Source organism: Hypanus sabinus, chromosome 4 (assembly GCF_030144855.1).
Source record: "Hypanus sabinus isolate sHypSab1 chromosome 4, sHypSab1.hap1, whole genome shotgun sequence".
NCBI classification, from domain to species: Eukaryota; Metazoa; Chordata; class Chondrichthyes; order Myliobatiformes; family Dasyatidae; genus Hypanus; species Hypanus sabinus.
In genome coordinates this window covers 167,594,513-167,615,550 of record NC_082709.1, presented here as the reverse complement: position 1 = coordinate 167,615,550, position 21,038 = coordinate 167,594,513, and the positions used below count along the sequence as shown (strand labels likewise).

Genomic DNA, 21,038 nt, shown 5'->3' with positions numbered 1-21,038 from the left:
ATCAACCTCATCTTTAATGAACTCAATGACTTGGCTTCCACAGCCGTCCGTGGCAGTGAATTCCACAGGTTCACCACCGTGTTAGACTTTCATTACTTACATATGTAAAATTACCACTTGGAGTGAAATAGCCAAGACTAAATTATCATCTAAAATATGGTAAGTAGAAATTTGTGACAAAATGGCATTTAAATAATTCACAGCAGTTGAGTGAATAAGTCAAATAACATCAAAAATATAAAATTGTTTTCTAGACTTTGTCATCTGTGTAAATACCAAATACTGATCTAGCCCATAAATCATTTTATATTTAAACAACCCTGTGCAGCCAAAGTACATCATCAGTAGTCTCCTAGCATCTCACGCTGTTCAGCATATGATAAAAATCCCAGGAATCAGAAGCTAAATATGATCAAAATTTGTAACTTTAAATATTGCACTTTATATTGAATTTGGTAAAAGTTGTGACTTAAAAAAAAGAAAATGAAATGCCTTTAAACTTATTAGCAATTCTTATGCTTCTCGCAATTCCAGTTGTCAGATTTAAAATTAAACTGCTATATTTACAAACTGTAGTTAAATTTGTGATCAGAATTGGCTTCTACCTTCAACAATCTTAAGAAAAGACAAAATAAGCAAACTATTTTTTTAAGAGGACTTTCATTTTGGAATACTTAAATTTAATTTTGATTACTATCTGGTTTTGGAGTTTCAACAGTCATTTCTGCTTTAAAAAAAAAGCTAGTTACTTCACAGTAAGTTATTTAAACTTGAAGCCTTGGCTTCCAAATTCCAAGAATCATTCTTTATCACAGCACTGTCAAATCTGGCAAGGCATAGTAAAATTTTCAGCATGACTTGCTGTTATAGTAAAGGATTTGATTTGATAATATGCCCTGTAAATTTCTTCACTTACCTGTACAAAAAATAAACCAATAGAAAGACCCAAAGGCAGTACTGGCTTCAGTGCAACTCTGAAGTGCATGAAGCCACGTGCCCTAACTTCTCTTTATATCACTTTGCTTCTCACTGTTTTTAAAGTATATCATGGTGAAGCAATTGTTTAGGAGATGAAATCGTTAATCAATATGTATATTTCTATCTTAACTCCACCATGGACAGTCCCAAGTGAAAGGAGGAGGGTCAGGCATGGGGCTAGCAACCCATCCCATAAAAGCCCAGAGCTACAGAAACACCAAAGATCTTATTCCTGGGAGCGGAAGGACATTTGAAGATGGGCTGCACTCAGGGACATCTTGAAAAGTTGGCCCAAGACAGAGGACTCTGGCAAACTGCAACTGGCAGAGTATTCCCCAGTAGGAGTAAGGGCTTAGGTAAATAGGTATACTTCTACCCTAAAAATATCCTGCAATTTGTATCATTTTTAAGTTGAAAGAGTCCAAGTGATAATAATATTAACTTATAACATTAGCTATCAAATCACAATTTCCTCTACAATCATTAATAAGTCTTTGGTTAGTTGATCAGCTATGCAAACCGATGGCATATTGTTAGAACACAGAACAGCACAATAAAGGAGCAGCCCTTCGGCCGACAATGTTGTGCCAAACCAATTAAATACATAATCAAACGGCCAACTAAATTAATCACTTCAGCCCACACAATGTCCATAATCCTTCCATTTTCTTCACATTCATTGTTAATGAATTATCACAGCTCTGGTTTATAGAGAGCACTTTGACTCAGCTCTGTGGTTTGGCAATGAAGTGAGCTGAATCTTTATCTGAAATCTGTTGGTTCCTCTGATGTTTACCAAACACAAGATCAAAGGTAATTCTGTGGTTTTGATGAATGTATGGAAGGATAATCTGCTATTTATAACATTACTAATTCCTTATCAAACCCCCCCAGTACCCTAATTGTGTTTTATATGTTATTGTAATTCCATGTAAATATAGAAACCTTATGCAACACATACAAAATGCTGGAGGAACTCAGCAGGTGAGGCAACTTCGATGGAAATGAATATTCAGATAATTTTGAAGTACTTTTTATTCTAGTAGAGATTGATTTTAGATTTAAGCCTGATTTATTATTTACAATACAGAATTTACACTTCAAAGTACAGAAAATAAACTAACATTTACTAATAGTTACTTTAATAAACTAACTTCAAAATAAATGTAAATATTTTGTATCAGTATAATTATTTGCACTTTAAGAAAATATGATAGTCCTTGAAACAAGCTGTATCTTTTCATACTCTTTTAATCAGAAAGTCATCATCACTACCCACTGCATGTGCAAACCACATAAAGAATCTCAAAGCTTCTAGATATCCAAGATAAAATTCTTTTGACTGAATATAATGTGCTGGCAAAGAGAGACAGAATTTTAAAAAAATGTTTGAAGGGAAGGATCAGTGGAATTATTAATCTCTTCTTTTTGAAATGAAGTAGAGCAAATCATTTCAGGCTTTTGTTGATATGTTTAGCTTGGTATATTAAGCATAGCCAAACACTGAAATTAAACTCAAAGTAAAAATAATATATTTCCAGAAGGAAAGTATTTGTGATGGTTGAAACTATGAAAGCTGAATTTGCTGAAGTACATTAATTAATAACAATTATGGCTATCAAATATTGTCACCCACCAAGCTAAATAAATGTCTAAATACTTACATAAATACATTTTGAAATATTTGTGCACATATTCTTTGCACATTTTGGTGTTTGTTATTGAACAAACACCATGTATTTGGCTGCATAGATGAGTATTTTAAAAGCAGGAAATATATAAAGAAACATAGTGAAATTAATAATAAATAATACACTCTGCATTTTAGTTAGAATCATTGCATCAAATCATCTCAAAAATGACTGTGGTATTCCTTTGTAACTGTGCCCTCCTTACAGGTATTCATTGCCATGCTCTTCTGTAAGTCACATCTTTATAAAATGCTTAAAAATAACACCATATTTAGGGTAGTAATTCCATATCTTACGTTACAAAAAATTCTAAGTGTCTTTAGAATTGGATTATTAAAGCAATGGTGTGTTTAGTTTATTCAAGCATTCTACAACTAACCCTGCTTATGTAATTTTTAAATATGTACAATCATGTCAGCTTTACTTTTTTTATATTTACCCTGAGAAAATATACTTACTCCACATTCCTGTTGAAGTGTCAAATAAACTTATCAGATTAAAAAATAGTCATTTTTGTTGATGCTCTGATTTGGCGTAGATTAATCTTTGCAGCAGAATATATCATGTTTCTTCAATAACAAGAACTGACGTTTGAGAAGAATATGTGTACAAATCATTCACAATGTACTGCTTATCTTACCGTTTATTCAGCTTGTCAGGTGATAATAGTGGGCATTTCTGTAAAAATATTAATAGCTGCAATTGTTATTAATTATGTATAATGAGATTCCGTTGCTATGGCCTGGTAATGTCTAAAATCTGACAAAGTATTAATTATGTGAGACTAACTTCCAGCATTAGATTTCGCAACAATTACAATTACTTAAAAACTGAGTCAAACATGATTGAAGTGATTTATATAGTAGTCTGCTTGCTGTTAGCAGGTGAGCTTTCCTTAATAATTTACTATTGGATCTGCTTCTACTAATGGACGTAGATAGTCAAAAAAATTCCCTAGCCCGCAATTTATAAAAAAAAAGCATAAAATCATCCGATATAAGGCGTATTAAGGATCTCCGTGAACTGTCTTTGATTAACGTAAGGAATGGAATTCCACAATATTTGAATACTTAAATAGAAAGAATCTTTAGTTGAAGTATTTGTGTAGTGTCTGCATTATACGTATAGTGAATGTAACGTTTTCTTAAACGGCCGGTGATGTGCGAAGATATAATACATGTTCAAATTACATTTAATTTTTAAAGTCTTGTACGGATATGTTTTACACCTTAATACCATTAATGTTTCTACATAATAATTTATGAATAAAACTTCACCAAACTGGCCACCAGACAGTCTCACAGAATCATGAAAATCATACTAATAATAGGGTAAGAATCTTTCCATATATGAATAGTTCATTTATCTGATGACAGAATTATCTAAAATACTCGGTAGACGTCCCATTACGGTTTGTATTCACTTGAAAGCTACGGATATTTGATTTGCTCCCATAACTATACGCGCCCGCCTATGTACAGCAAAACTATCGGCGTGAATCGAGCTTTACTGTTTTATAAAACATTTGGCTTGCATTTAAGATAAACAGAAGTCACCTGACTGTTGGATTTTGACAGTTTCGAACAAACAGCAGATAACTTCTAGTGCGTTTGCAAAATGTAACATTAGGTTGCATTTGAACGATTCAGTGAGACCCAGAACACAGAAAACAATTCTGGAAGTGTCCCCATCCGACCGCATCATTACAGAAATATTGTAAAGGACTCAACACTTAAATCCCACGCACTCGGATAAAGCAAGGACAACTCGGGTACTCACTCCTGGGCTCTCTGGGTCCGTCCACGGTAATCTTGATGGCCCTGTGGTAAGTGGCGACTTGAGGAGGGTTCGTAAACACTGTGATGGTCAACGTAAAACTCTTCCCTGAAACACGGGCACAGCAATCAATGAGCAGGTTACAGAGACGAGGGAGGTTTAAGCAATAATCGGAACATGTTACTCGTATTAACAATAAAAATTAAAATCAGGCCTAAATCAACAGTTCTACTGTTAATGTATATCTAAATATTTTAATCGAGTGTCACAGCATGCCTTCATCACATTTTCCGTTCTTTGTAAGTGTTAACTCTTTTCCATTAATAGAATCCAATCACTGGCAATTTTCTGTGACATTAGAAGACTAATCGCCATTTATAGCAAAAGGGGAAGCAAATGTTTTATTGAATTAATTGAGTATCCTTTGTAATATATTTTTTAAAAGATTACTTAATCCCAGTTTCCTTCTGTCCACAAAATACCTAATTCTGAACAAGGGTTTTTTTAAAAAAAATTGTGTTCTTATGCAAATATAGCAGTTAAATGCTGTTCAGATTAGTTGGCATTTTAATTGCCTTAAATTCATTGTAAATTCGGCTGCTAACTTTGCGGGTTGATTTAGCCATCTTAATGTCACCCAAAGAGGTGGTGAAAATAGTTGGACTAAGCGAGGGTTTTCGGCACTGGTTGGATCACTGTCAGGTCCCAAGTGGGGTATGAGGGGAGAGGACGATGGAGCCGTAGAATCGAAACGGATCACTTGAAATTGTGACTAGGTCGATTGAGTACCCGTTTGGTGTCTGCGAAGATCACCCCCACCCCCCCCCCCCCGCCGCTTCCTATTCCTAAACCACCATCCCAAATAATAACAACCCCTGACCAAAGTAACACCAAGTCCCTCAGCGGATTGTCAGCAGCCTCAGATATTAAGCACGCAGTTCCATCTGACAACATAGAGTCAACAAAACCCGATATAATCTACATTTTGAGACTTTATCAGGCCCAGATGACTGCTACTTGATACTTTCTGAGCGGGTATATGCGTTGAGGATTATAACTATATAATCAAGGGAGCAACAACGAAAGTCTGAGGACCTCCCGATGTGATGAGTTTTGTTTTATTTTCTTTGCTCTGACTACCTCGTCCACTCCGGCCGACGAACCGCAGGTCGTTAAAGCGGGCGACTTGGTTCTTCATGACGGCCGTGGCGTTACGCAGCTCAGCCGAATAGTTCTCGTCGTTGCCGGCCAGGACCGTGACCAGAGTCCCGTCAGGAACATCTCCCAGGGCGACCACCTGCATCCGGGAGAGGAGCACAGGTCAGGGCGAGTAAGGGAAGCCAGGCAGTCCACCGCCTCGCCAACCCTCTACCGCTTTATCGCCAAATTGAACCCTCCAAATAACCCCTCTTCCCATCTTGTCGAAACGCAGTGCACCCCCCCCCCCATGCTCTGACTCTAAAAGCAGCGCAGAATAAGTGATTCAAAGGGTGCGTGTTAGTGCAGAAAGTCCCTCTGAGTTAAAACAGCAGCCATGAATCGAGGAATATACACGGGAGGGGCGCATATGGCCTATTCTTACTTATATTTCTGAGATACTTGTAAAAACACCCTTTGTCTATTTTTTTTCCGCGAAATGCGGTTCTCTGCACAATCCCGGCCAAATGTGTGGGAAAGGCCCGCGTGTGTGGGTGGGAAAGGGGAGGGCGTGCGGGGGCGGCAAAACGGGTGTAATTATAATGCAGTGTGTAAAAAAACTTAAGTTATGGAAGACCAGTACAAAGGCTAATCTGGGGGTACGTTCATCTAAACCTCCTCCTAATAGTTTAACTGGACCTGTCACTACTGCATATTGGTTTGGGATTTTTGAATCACTTTAACGCATATATTAATCTACATCTGATAGTATAATTAAAACACACAGCAACAATGCTAACTTTTTGCTCTTTAAACTGTACAAGACCCAGTGAAGGTTCACTTATAGCCACTGTAGGTGCCAGTGGATCCTCCGACTAGTAAAACCCACCAAAGTACACAGAGCACACGGGATTTACCTTAAATGCGATAGGAAGGGTCTTGTTACACCTCCAGTGAGTCGGCAGGACGGAGCAGAGGAAATTTGGACTGTCGGTCCGGACCAGCTCTCCGGGATGATCAGCTAACACGTCGACCATGCTGCGATCCGCCGGCCGCAGTTTACCCAGAGCGCTGTCCGGCGGCGCCAGCGGCAGGGAGTCACTCATCTTCGCCGTGCTCAGCGTTGTCGAAGGCGGCGTGAACCGGCGGCTGGTGTTGGTATCTACAGGGATACGCATTACAACAAAGCTTAGCAATCTCAAAGACAAAAATTCTCAACACCGGGCAGCTACAGAAACTTGGCCTGTCCGAGGGTCTCTGCCTCTCTCTCCCTCGTCTCCTTCTCCCCTTCCCTCAAACAATCCACCTGCGACCCAGTGCAGACCCCCGGAGTCTTTGGAGAGATGAAGCCTCCGCTCGAGTCTCTGGCGAGTTTCAGTCGCAATCAGCAGGCGTAGGTGGGGTTTATGATCGGTCCGACTCAGTGACGGGTTAAAGTAACGAAGTGTCCACCTGTAGACGTTCTGTTGTTGACCCCCTTTCAATTTTCAGTTCTACACCGCGGTTCTGGTAGCCGGCAGCTCTGCCGCAGCATATCGAGAGAACATTCGCTGAAACTGTCGCTTGATCGTGCAGATCACCGATTAAACTCAAAAACAACGAAGAGGCAACTTTCTTAAATAAAAGAAGCTCGGTGAATTTATCCAGCAGTTGAAAAGACCACAGTTCACTCTGCTCAAATAAAATAAATCCAAGTTACTTTTCCCCTTCTCTCTACGATCACAGCCACGGTTTAATTCTCGCAGCTTTCGCTTTCTAGATCTTTATTTTGGGGGTAGCGCGGTTTTGCAGCTCGGTTAGACTTGTGGCTCTCCTGTGGTTTGAGACGTGCAAACACCATATATATAATCCCCTGACCAAAATTCAGAGCGCACAGAGAGAGAGAGAGAGAGAGAGATCAGTCCAACGTGAACTTCACACGAGACACCCGCCCTGTGGATGACTGCACCAAATAACACAGAGCCTTTAAAGTTCTTTTTTAAACTTCAGAACAACAGCTGGAGAAACCTAAAGAAGAAATTGACTTTTTCAATCATAAGTAACTTGCTTCTCTTTTCTGCATCGGCACTCCTCCTCTTAAGGTGTTGTCCTTGTAAAATAAAATGATTTGAGCACTAAGCTGGCAGGAGCAGGAGCACTTCAGCGCTTTATGAATGAGTCTTTCTCTCTCCCTCTCTCTTTCTCTCTCTCTCTCTCTCTTTCTCACTCTCTCTCTCCTTTATGATTTAAGGTGAATGTCTCGGAATTTCTACACAAAACCCCCGGCGATCTCTTGCTGTCAGCACGAACCCGGCGGATTTGCATATCCCATGAACCAACCAATCGGCAGCGCATTCTAGAATTCGGGCCCGGCCAGGAAGGAAGGAGTGGGCGGACCCTTTGGATGGCTTCCAGCCAATCGCAGAAAGCGTCTTTGTGCTTTCGAAAGCGCCCGGGAGTGCGCGGTTCCGGAACGCCCGTCGCGCCAGGACGTGCGCGCGTGCACGAACAAGCACCGCTACCATCAATGGGATTCCTTCTTTCTGAACCTCATCCTCAAGTAATCTTGCAATGTAAACTAACCTCTTTTACACCTTATTAGATCTAGAATAAAAGTTATTTTCAGAATCAAAAATGTATTTATTATCCTCTGTTCCAAGTCCATTGAGCAAAGGAACCATAAACCTGTTCGAAGTTACCTTTATTTCGTGCATTTCCCCAATACATCCAATATAAGCAGATAACCAAACAAAACAGAAAATATTTAGTTTATCCAATCCCCATTGGCGACCTTTTTCTTTTTGACTGTACTGTTTATGTACTGACAACTAAATATTTATATATATATTCGATTTGGAGTTTATATCAGTAATTTTAGCTTTTTTATTTCTAAATATTATGTTATTTTTGGGATTTCAGGTTTTTAAAGTTATCTCCACAACGTTAGCATACAAACACACATGTAGTGTAGGGGGTGAGCAGACAGCGGACATGCCTAGTGGATTCCTAAGTCTGGTCATTAGTTTACATAAGTTTATATCCGGATAAATATATATTTTTGAGTCAAAAAGCTTTGGAAACTATCATAAAATCTACGTCGACTGAAAGAAAACAACGCATAAAGTGCGAAAACATGACATCAGTATGCACACCCTGCGGTAGATCAAAATTAAAGCAGCTTAAAGGCTTGTTCTATTTGTTTATAAATTTCTAATTATAACGTTTTAAATATGTTCAAACACGAGGGCTGAGGCACTAGGCTACACGAAGCTCTCTGCTTTCCAGTCCCATCTCCTACTGAGGGAACAGCCACTTCCTGGTGCCTGTGTATTTTTGATTATGACATTAATGGTCTGGCCGCCGGCAGATAATCACACAGGTATGATTTCTATTCCACACACTCCGTGGTTGGTGACCCTTTGGAAACCGCAGGAATCCAGCTACTGTCTGCGACACTGCAGCAAGAATGGGAGATTAAAACAACGTGAGACGAACGGCGACCGACTCATGAGGCAATGGGCCGAAACCTCGCTAGTTTCCTGTCATGGTAGAAAATTTAATAAACAAACCAAATGAAAAAAAAACCAGCCCACGCATCTCTGGTTTTCTTCGACACAGCAGAACTGCGTCTCGGGAGCAGCAGTTCCTAACGATGAGCTCCAGAGGGCAGCAATGGACCTTCAAGCGGCGCTCTCGCTCTGCACAGGTCTGGCAGCTCAGCAAAAACTGGAGTTCTGTTTTTGGCTGTTAAATTATCTTTTTTTTTGCAGGGCAAGCACTACCTCTTTTTGAAAGAAGAACAGAATGTGCGTATTAACCCCATCCACATCGTAGGCGAGTTTATCTCCTGACGGATTAAACACTACATTAACTATATATTTTTTATTCCACGTGTCAGACATATCATGTGCGCGATGCTACATGTCTTGGCAGTACATTTTGGTTTCTATAGCTAAACAGGAAGAGTCTCAATAAAGATATGAGTATTAAGAAAAATGCAGCGGCAGCCTTTTTGTAGAAAAAAAACGATTTTCCAGAATACAACGCTGAGGGCTGTATGCCCAAAAATAACAAGACAATTAGAAATATTGATTTATTTAACTTCAGAGATTCACATGAATTAAATTATGTTTATAAGATTGAATTATTATTTTGGCAAAATGCACAAGGCGGCAGGATAAATGTCTACTGACAAAATTGTAATAGATTTTCTTTTGCAATGCCAGGCCAACCTTTTAAAATAGAAATGATTTTGAATTGAGTCTCCGTCTTATTCTTCCCCTCTTTCATCCGGTATTAACTAAAATCGCCCTCTGTGTGGATTTAAACATTTTTTTCATCTGGGGCATCTGCAAGGAACTATGTTTATAACCTGATTGTCAGAATTACTAATATTTCCAAAGGTGTTTTAATTTAAATTTGATATTTTTTTCTAATGGGCGACTTGAATCTTATATTTTGGCTGCAATCGATTCAATGCTTCGTCCAAGCAAACGTAACAGTTAAATAATTAATTCATATGACATGATGTTAACGTTTAACTCTTTTCAACTCATAGTCATACACGGACGTGAGGCTTAAGTGACTGCTCAGTTATCTACAGTTTAATCGGCTTTAAAGGCACTTAGAAGAGCCGAATATCAATAATCAACTTCAACTGTTTAGTTTAAGTTCAGAATAAACTGACACAATATTGGTTGGTTTATTTTAAACTAGTAATCCCTACAAAGAAATCATGACTATTACAGTTATCAGAGAGAGAGAGAGAATAAGATCCCAACTGCAGTTACAGCCGGTTTCAAAGGCATCGCGGGAAGCCAGGGGTGTAAATTCATTGAAACCGTGGCCAACATAACGAAAACAGCGAAGAACGTAAACTTGGATGGGAGCATTATCAGAAACGAGGAGATTATGTTTAATAAAGAGGATCATTTTTGAGTTGTGGTTTGAGAATCAGCAGAAATAGATCCATTTGAAATACACATTTGAAATAAAAAGCCACAGGCTGTCGATATGACTGGCTGGATTGTTAGTTCGTCGTTTCTCATCCAACGTTTCCCCGTAGCTTTAAAGCAGGGGTTCCCAACCTGGGGTCCACAAACTCCTCGCTAAGGCTCCATGGCATTAAAAAAAAGTCTGGGAGTGCCTGCTTTACAGGTTTATTGATAACAAAAATACACTACATAACTTCAGCGATGTACCTGAATCAGTTGTACGTAAGTCAGGAGACAGAAACTGCCTCTTCAATTCGTGCTGCCTGATCTCACAAGATGTGTGGGATACTGTGTGGGCGGAAATATGTTTACCTGTGCAGAAATGTTACTTTCGTTACTGGACTCGTGGATGAACTCATAAATTAAGAGTAGAAATTAAAAAGGATCTAGATGCGGCTGCTAATACAACGGTAATCTCGAAATGTGTTGATGTCAATTCAATAATACTTTTGTTTTAGTGATTCTGTTCGGCTTTGCATAAACTACGCGCTCGTGCTGATTAATGTTGCTGAAAAACAGAACACTATAAAAATTTCATTAGACTGTGTAGTGATTGGTTTAACTAAACCAAAGTAACGTGACAGAAAATAAACTTATTTATCTTGTCTGGTGTAGAAGTCTATGCCCCTCTTAAATGTAAGCATGGTCACTGAGGCCTTGTTACCTTAATGAGGAGACTGTTTCTCCCAGAGATTATTAAACGTTTCCATGTCACATGGTTATGTAAATATTTGATGAAATTGGCCGGGTCTCCCTCTGTTTTCAGTGTGGAAGGAGAGTGGGGAAATTACCCTACGGTCCAACTTCACTTTATCGATTGTCAGCTTCCTTCAATAATTCCATTGTCTCCAATGGTTTAACGGTTTCGCGGAGCAGCCGTGGGTAAAATCGAAACGGGCAAAGCCAACATCGTTAAAAGTTCAAACCACAAACATATCTGGAAATCTGAAAATGTATTAGAGCGGATTTTATTTCATATGCAACATACCTCAATGCCTTTCAAAACAGACCAACGAGTTTGGTTATTTTAAAACTGTTCTCTTCTACAATAGTGACCACTCATAGTTTACCTGGAATCAATGATCAGTTGCACATGCATGAAGTGTAAATGTCCTCCCCTTGAACAGACGGGGCAGTTGACTGAGTATGAAATTACCTAAGTATGCTTCAGCTTGTAAGGATAGACGGTGACTGTTAAACATTGAGTTGAAATCTAAATCCCAAGGGCTGTCATTTGCTGAACAAAGCAACCCCCTATCGCAGAGCTTTCCAAAGATTTTATAGTGGAATTTACCATAGGAGTTGTTTTGTTGGAACATTTGTCTGATAAATTGTAAAAGGGCTTCAGTCGGTAAACACCATAGTTACCACATCTGTAACTGATGCCAACAATTTGCTTTCGCCCTGCACTCAAATCTGTATTCCTATTTCAAATTTCAAGTCCTGCTTTATGCCATCAGAAATCTCGCATAAACAAGAAGTAATTACCTGGAACTAAACACCTTGACATCCCGTTCCTATTCTCAAACTCCGCTTGATTTGCAACCCATCTGACCGTTACCCGGCGAGATTGAAGAGTTTATTAGTGTACTATTTTTTTTACAACGGTCTCCTAATTTTAAAAAATATTTTAACTGTGTACGTGTACGTTGCATCTTCGCAAAGACCCTGCAAACACAACATCTAACTGTCTGGCGTGTGTCATACTTATAAACCAATAATCTAGATGCCAATCAATGGCAGTTTGCCCTCTCCGTCTGGATAATGGTGAAAATACGTTTTGGCGTTGATTTTTTTTTTGTTTTAGAAACAGACAAAGTCCATCTTCTATTTACAATTTGTTTCCTTTCTTGAAGATCTACGAGGTTGAATTCTGATTCGGTTGGAGGTTGATTGAAAGATCAAATTCTTCTCCATCAGAAACCACGGCCCCACAAATACCATATATAAACTTAACTACGTCTAAAAGAATACCGGGTGCGTTTTTAACAATGGTAAATGTTTGGGTAGATCGCTGTTGTGAATGGGTTTACAAGCATCTTATTGATTTTATGGGGACCATCTTAAGGAAGAGTTTTGAACATAGCTAGCAAGAAACAAAAAAATACAATACGATGTTATTGCACAGATAGCAATCGTTTCATCACCGTTTAATCTCCGGCACCCAACATTTCGCTGACCATGGTGCTTATAGTGTTTCCGCATAATGTTACCGAACCCATTAAATAAACGGAGCTCGTATTTGATTTTGAGTAGCGAACTAAAATTAATGGTATCTGGGGCATTTGTTTTTCAATCGGGAGGAATCAAGGCAGACGGGATTTTCAGTCATTCGGGGGATAATGAGCGGGGATTTGTTTTGTATCGTGCTGCTCATTGCCGGTGTAGTATGCGGAGACCACAGATGAGAGATCAGCCACGTAGGATGCTGTTGGCCGTAGTAAAATGTTCTCTCCTGCTGTGACGTATCACACTTCACTCGTGGCCCATCTTAAAGCACTTATTTCATACTGATGGTTATGTTACTCCAGTGTGCTGTGTCTGTTATCGTGGGTATGGTAACTTGGAAGTAATTTATCTCCTTAAAATATATATATACAAGCCCACAAGGCATCAGTTATTTGTTCAGCCTACCCGCATCAAGGGCATATATACAGCAAAGTGCCGGAAAAGGCCAGCAATATCATGAAGCATCCCACCCACTTTACTCATGGACTGTTTGCCTCACTCCCATCAGCGAGGAGGCGACGTAGCATCCACGCCAGGACCATCAGACTCAAAACCAGTTATTTTCCCCAAGCAGTAAGGCTGATCAACACCTCTCCCACCAACACACCCTACCACCGCTTCTTCACTATTTCCTGCCAGAGTATCCTCATGTACGGACGCCCCTGAGCCTAGGGTCACTTTACTGACATACAATCTATGTATATATTATGTTTTTTAAATTATTGTGTTCTTTATCTTATTGTGTTTTTTTGTGCTGTATCAAATCCGGAGTAACAATTATTTCGTTCTGCTTACACTTGTCTACAGGACATTACATTAAACAATATTGAATTTTGAAAAATGCAGTCTGATTTCTGGATTTTTCGTCAATTTCCTGCAGTCATAGAAAATATAATAAAGGAAATATACGTATGCTCGAAAGGTGACGAGCATCAAATCCCTTAGGAAGCATTTTTCGTTCCAGATTTCGAAAGAAGACTTGTCCTGAGTTACTACTAAGTATATTTCCATGGTTACTAACTATAGTTATGACCACAGTTTCCGGGTTTGGACTTCGTTAGCTGTTGCATTTTCTACCGATTTCTGGTTGCACACCTGAATTTTTTCCATTTGTCACCTCCCACTCTAAACCGCTGGTGTTTGTCTGAGGGTGTGCTTAAACAGTAGTTTTTTATCCACCCTTTTAACATGAATACGTCATATTTGTTTTCGTACGTGCGTAGCCACCCTGTCAGAGTCAGTGTAATTTGAATTAGCCTCTACATATTGCTTAGTAACGGTAAGGGGAAAGGTTGATCCACGAAGCCGAGTGTAACGGAAGCTGTTCTATCAAACAGCGCCGTTTAAATTCCTAAAACTATGCAGGCTTTCCTCTTTAACTTTGCTTGCCAGTAACTCTGTTGTACAGTTAGTCTGTAGCGGCATTGAGATCCCGAGTATTCAAATAATTCCCAGACCTCACACAAATAAATAATCGATTGCCTTGCCAAAACTAGAGCTTGTAGCTGTCAGTCTGGTTACTCCTAACCCCCCCCCCCCCCCCAAAGCAAACACTTAATACCAATGCGAGGAAGTTCCTTTCGCAGACTCTTCCGATATGAACTTGAGTTACAAAGCTTATCTTACTCTTGAACTGCACAGCGTGGTGAAGGCATAGCCCCGCTAATTCTGCATATTAAATCAGCATTCTCTTCCGAGGACTACAGGGCATTAGTTAACTGTCCTGCCTGACACGTTTGTAACACAGACTGTTCCAATACAGTATCAGAGTGCCTTGCAATGGTACCTGCTGCAATATATTATTGTAATTAAACAAGCCATCTTGACATTTGTATTTAGCTTGTTGGAGCACCCAAACCTACATGTGTGAAATACCGCAGTCTCATCTGATTGAACGGAGAGTCTCGCTGAAGTGGAAGGCCTATTAACCACGACCAGCGCCGCTAATGCATCATCACAGCCACAGTTAAAGCCGCAACTTAATCTCATAAACTCCTCTTTCCACTTAACAGGCCGATTGAAAGGCCTTTTAAGGAACTCGTCTTTGATTGCAGCCTAGCCAATGAAAGATTACAGCTGCTCGTAGATGATGATAAACTATCTCTCTTTTTTATTTTGAGTGCACGCAGGCACGCATGGAACATATTCTAGAACAGAACCGCTCGAGAGACACAACGAACAAAAGGGACCGCTCGGCAGAAAATGACATCCCGCGACCAATCCCGCGCACTTGTTCACCGAGGTTGTGGTGTGACCATTTACTTCGCAAGAATCACATAGAAAACAATCAACATTTTGCGTTGAAATGCAGATTTGTGCTGAAATAGATGATATCCAGAAAATAACTTTAACTCGCGTTCAATAAGAATAAACGTTAATTACCAAATTGTTGCATCAGGCACAAATTACCAAATTTAAACAAAGTGGCCTTGCGTTGTTCATGCCATATTATTGGGACAAAATCACATGCTATTAACGTTGATAGCTAGACATTTAACACATGCAGGTCGTGTAAAATAGTATTGTGTAACAGGAATGAAATTCGACGCTACCAAAGATGTTGGTTGCAGCTCTTCCGTCTCGCATCAGGTACATAGCCCAGGAGAAGGGAGGGAATAAACCAGACTGCCCCTTATTCATTGTCAAGGTTGCCAAAAAACAGAAGTGGTTGGTAGTAGTGAGGCACCAGCTGCGAAATGCTCAGTGTTAGGGCAAGGTGTTTGCTTTTACTTGGACTCAATCTACCCTAGAGATTATTAAATACTGACAAATTGGAAAATGACATGCAGTCATGCTTAATAAGTTTTTCACTTACCAAACTCACCAGAGAGTTTGATCCGTTTTTGCCTGAGGCATTTAAAACCTGGTAATTTCAATTAGACACTGAAATGATGTTCATCTTTTCCATCATGTTATTTAAACTTGAGTTGCAAGGAGAACTTCATTTTTGTTCACAATATATAAAAAAGAATATATCTTGAGAATTACTGCATATCTTAGAAGGATGAGTATGTTAGAAAGGTGCTCCTTTTCGCATTCCTTTAACATGGATATTAGTCCAATTAGAATGAATGGGTTGATCCAAATAGAAATATCCCAAAATGTGCTAAAGCCTCACAAGTTTACATGAGGACATGAGTTGAGAGTTTGGGGACAAAAGTTTAAGGGCAACACGAGGGGGAATTTCTTTACTCACAGAATGGTAGCTGTGTGGAACGAGCTTCCGGTAGAAGTGGTAGAGGCAGGTTCGGTATTGTCACTTAAAGTAAAATTGGATAGGTATATGGACAGGAAAGGAACGGAGGGTTATGGGCTGAATGCGTGTCAGTGGGACTAGGTGAGAGTAAGCGTTCAGCACGGACTAGAAGGGCCGAGATGGCTAGTTTCTGTGCTATAATTGTTATATGGTTTACATGATCAATAACATCTAAAGCTAACTAGGAAATGCTGGAAAGAACAGGCCAGGCAACATCTGTGAAGACAGTGAGGATGCTAACATTTTAAATCAAATAATCTTTCATCAGAATTGATAAGATTCAGGTCACTAGCCTGAATTTCTGTTCCTCTTTTAGCAGGTGCAAGCCAATCTCCTAATCTCTTGAACATTTTCTGTTCTATCACCACTTTGCTGCCACTGCAGGAGATTGCCTTGAACATTTTCTAAAATATGGGTAACAGCACTGCATTGATGATGCACAGATAAAGCAGTCAAAAATTGACATGTTTTGAAGGGTCAGTGCCATTGCAAATAATGAAATGAGGAATTAATTGGCCTCTGGGTCATGAACAAAGTGCATTTATACACTCAGTGGCCACTTTACTATGTACAGGAGGTACCTAACAAAGTGGCCAATGAGGTGATGTTCGTGGTCTTCTGTTGCCATCCACATGAATGCAGAGATGCTCTTCTACACACCACCATTGTAATGCCTGATTATTTGAGTTACTGCCACCCTCTTGTCAGCTTGAAACCATCTGGCTATTCTTCTCTGACCTTGTTCATTAATGAGGCACTTCTACCTACAGAGCTGCTGCTCATTGGATTTTTTTTTGTTTCTTGCATTATTCTCTGTAAAGTCTAGAGATTAATGTGCATGAGTATCCCAGGAGATAAAGTCATAGAGAAGTACAGCACAGAAATGGGCCTTTTGTCCCATCTAGTCTATGCTAAAACCATTTAAACAGTCTACGCCGATTGACCTGCACCGGGACAATAGGCCTCCATACTCCTAACATCCACGCACCTATCCAAACCTCTTAAATGTTGAAGTTGAGCTTGTATGGATCACTTGTGCTGGCAACTCACCCACACTCTCACAACCCTCTGAGTGAAGAAGTTTCCCCTCATGTTCCCTTTAAACTTTTCACCTTTCACCCTTACTCGATGACCTCCAGTTGTAGTCCCACCCAATCTCAGTGGGAAAAAGCCTACTTGCATTGACCCTCATAATCTATATCTATATCCCTCATAATCAGCAGTTTTTGAGATGCCCAAACAACTCCGTCTAGCACCAACAAACATTGCACAGTTAAAGTCACTTAGAGCAAATTTCTTCCCCCATTCCTCTGAACAGCAACTGAACCTTTTAATCATGCCTGCATCCTTTTAGCATTGAGTTGCTGCCACATGATTGGATGATCAGATTTTTCCATTAACAAGCAGGTGAACAGAGGTACCTAATAAAGTGGCCACCACTTGTATATCACTTTTACACACTCTGGCTTTGTCAAAACTGTTAATAGCTGGGAGGCAACTCTACAGCCACTTTTGTAACTTTGAAATCAATTAGAAACAAGCATCAAGCATTGAGTAGGAAGAGCAAAATAATTTTATTTCAAGGCAACAAGTAGACTGATCTTCTAAAATGGAGAGCAGCAGGGAATATCCTGGCAGTGAGAAAAGATTACTGATGCAAAACAACCACAGGCTCTTTGCCCCTCAAAAAGTGATCTGGACGAAATAGAGGATGAAGAGACAGTAATAACATCAAATCTTAGCTTGTTTATTTATTGAGATACAGCGTGAAATAGCTTCTGGCCCTTCGAGCTGTGCCACACAACAAACCCTAATTTAGCCCAAGAATAATCACAGGATAATTTACAGTGACCAGTTAACGTACCAACCCATACTTCTTTGGTCTATTGGAGGAAACTGGACAACCCGAAGGAAAGCTACGTGGTCATGGGGAGAATGCACAAGCTCCTTATGGACAGTGGCTGGAATTGAACATGGGTCACTGGTACTGTAAAGCGTTGTGTTAACTACTTTACTACCATCCTGTCATGCTTTTGTCATTCCGACAGGAAAAGGCCAAAGAAAGAAAATGAGGGAAAATACTGCATTCCTGACTAATTGCCTTCCCCATCTTCTTGGTTGATATTGAGGTTGGATAACCATACAAAGAAAGATAGAAAACCTGCAGCACAATACAGGCCCTTCAGCCCATAAAGTCATATTAAAAGGAACAAAATTAGGCCATTCAGCCCATTGTGTCTGCGCTGCTATTCCATCACAGCTGGTTGCTCAATGATTCCAGATGATTCCAGGGTTTGCATGGCGATGCCTGCATTCTAACACAGAACTGGGGCAAACTTGAAGAGTGTTATTTGATGCAGAGGAAAAATTGTGGTGGCATTTCCACATCATTTTTCAGGGAGTTCTCGGCAGGAAGAGAGTCACCTTCTTTTAAACAGGTGGGAAAAAGATTACAAACAAATTGAGATTATTCTGGCTTCATCACTCTTCCTTTGCGGTACTGATGAGGGGCTTTGGCCCAGAACTTAATCCTCTCCACATATGCTGCCTGTATGTTCTCCATTTTCTGTATGTTGTTCTGGATTTCATGTACCTGCAGAATATTTTGTGTTTCTAAGTTAAGCAATACGTATGCACAGGAATGGCAGACTGTTATATTTGACCCATGGCAGACTGTTATATTTGACCCATTTGCCCCAGTGTTGGCATGCCTCTCCCCCCATAATTCTCAGCAATCTGATCTTATTCCTGCAGCACACTTTGCACCATTTTCTTGTGCCTGCTGCAGCACATTTTATTTGCCACGTTCAGTGTTATTATTGCTTGCTTTCTCATATATTGTCCATCTTTAACGCACGGCAACACTATTACATCCTGCTGTGTGCAGCCAAGCATTTAACACAGACATGATTCACTCTTTATCGCAGGGTCAACTTTCCTTTGAAGATTGGAGAGTGAAGTAAGAGTGAAGGTCTACTCTTCCTCATGAAGATAACTTATCAGCGTCGTGGTCAAAAAGCTACACACACAAAATGCTGGAGAAACGCAGCAGGTCAGGCAGCATCTATGGAAAGGAATAAGCAGTCAATGTATTGGGCCGAGACCCTTCATCAGGACTCTGCTCATGAGGATGGGTCTTGGCTGAAATGGCAACTTTTATTCCTCTGCATGGACGCTTCCCAATTGGCCAGTGGTGTAGTGGCATCAGCACTGAATTTTGAGGCAAATGATCCCAGGTTTGAATCTGACCAGCTTCACTCAGCCTTACACTTGTAGACACTATCTTGGAGCCAAGCAATACACTTAGTTCATACACCCCCAGAAATTTGACTCTGAAGTTAAGCAGAGGAAGAAGTCTGGAGGAATAGCTATGAAGTGGCTCCATTGTAGCGCAGTGGCTAGGAAAATGCTATACAACTCGGGGCATCAATTTTCAGAGTTCAGTTCTGGATTCCATTTTAAGCAAGTTTCTATGCTCCTTCCTGTGTGTGTGTGGGGGGGGGGGTTCCTGGTCTCCTTCACACAGTCCAAAGATGTACCAGTTATTAGGTTAATTGGTCATTGTCAATTGTCCTATGATATGTTAGGGTTAAGATCAGCAGGTTGCTGGGCGACGCGACCTGGTGGGCCGGAACAGCCTGTTCTGCACTGAAAATCTCTAAATAAATAAATAAATAGAAGGCAGTCTGCAATGCCCTGGAAACCAACCATATGGAGAAAGCTTAGTGTTTTTTTTTCCTTTTGCTTGCCTTCGTCCAAGGGAAGTTAACAAACTGCTAGCCTTTCACTAATGTGGTGTAATTGACTTGCCAAGTTGCTATCTGTACAGGAAACATGTTAATAATGTTCCTCATGTCCCCAATGATAGATTTGAATGAGCTGGGGGCAGTGGAGTTTAGGGCCACAGCACATTGGACCATGCAGTATGTATCTCAACATAGAGCTGAAGCAGGAGGGAGAACTCACAGAAAAATAGTCACTAAATATATTGCTTCTCTGTGACGGCCAGGTGTGGCATAATGCTTAGGAAGTTCCCCTGTGCCCTTAATTGGAGTCCTTGCTGGCTTTTATGTTGTTGCTCATCACACTAATTTGACAGCCTTGGCAGCAACCTCAGCAAACTAATTACCACCTAATCAATCAGCTCTCGGCAAAGTGTGGAAAGGTAACATCGAATGTACTATCCAGTGGCTTTGACTCAACAGTGCCTGGTATGGGTGCCATTCAGCTGCATCCCTCATTGTAGCCTCGGAGTCCGCAGCCAGGGGTCCATGGACCCCTTGCTTAATGGTGCTGGTCCATGGCATAAAGAAGGCTGGGAACCACTGAATATATAGCGGCAGCTGAATTCTAGAGATGAGTGAGAATTCAAGGTAATGGTTAATCATGTGCAGCTTCAGGGAACCCTGGTGAGACTGAAAGCAAGAGGTGTTAGAGGACCCGTAGAGGCGTTAATGGTTGGAATGAAATCTTTCAAACTTGCATAATGGAAGTTGGTTGTAGTTGCTGGAGTCCAAACAAGTCAGTACCTAACATTAGTGCAGGAGTGCCGCAAAGTAACTATATAGCTCCAGACAGGTTCAACTGCTTCACCTATTATGTTCTTTCCATCATAAGATCAGATCACAGGACATCAGCTGAAGACTGCATAATGTTCAAACTCATTTCAAAAATAAAGACCATGCCCGCAGGCGGCAAGACCTAGACCATTCAGGTCAGGACTATTAAGTAGATTTGTGCCACGAAGCCTCCACCTTGACACTACCACCATGGAGATCCTACATCTGAATCCTGGAGGTGACAACTGACCAGGGTCCCAAATGGATCAGCTACATAAATACTGTGGCTGCAGGAGTAGGTCAGAGTCTGAGGAGAGTTGCTCTTTTTCTGACACCCAAAACCCTTCCAAAGTTTACAAATCAGGCATGTGCCAGAATACCCATTTGGAGGAGTACAATGCAAGAAGCACAAATGCTTGAATAGTTGAATGCCTAATCC

At 40.4% G+C, this 21,038-nt stretch overlaps 1 protein-coding gene across 4 annotated transcripts in view; it reads right to left on the bottom strand.

Annotated features, from left to right (window-relative positions):
* The window catches only part of runx1 (RUNX family transcription factor 1), a 221,758-nt gene that overhangs the window by 43,918 nt on the left and 156,802 nt on the right, over positions 1-21,038 (bottom strand). For 3 of the 4 annotated variants that reach the window (XM_059968726.1, XM_059968725.1, XM_059968727.1), the window contains exons 3-5: positions 6,500-6,744; positions 5,586-5,742; positions 4,449-4,553 (exon numbers count right to left, since the gene is read on the bottom strand). In XM_059968726.1, coding sequence (XP_059824709.1) covers positions 4,449-4,553; positions 5,586-5,742; positions 6,500-6,744 — 507 coding nt within the window. Of the gene's footprint in view, positions 1-4,448; positions 4,554-5,585; positions 5,743-6,499; positions 8,099-21,038 lie in introns of those variants that run through there. The other variant, XM_059968729.1, reaches the window with a different exon arrangement.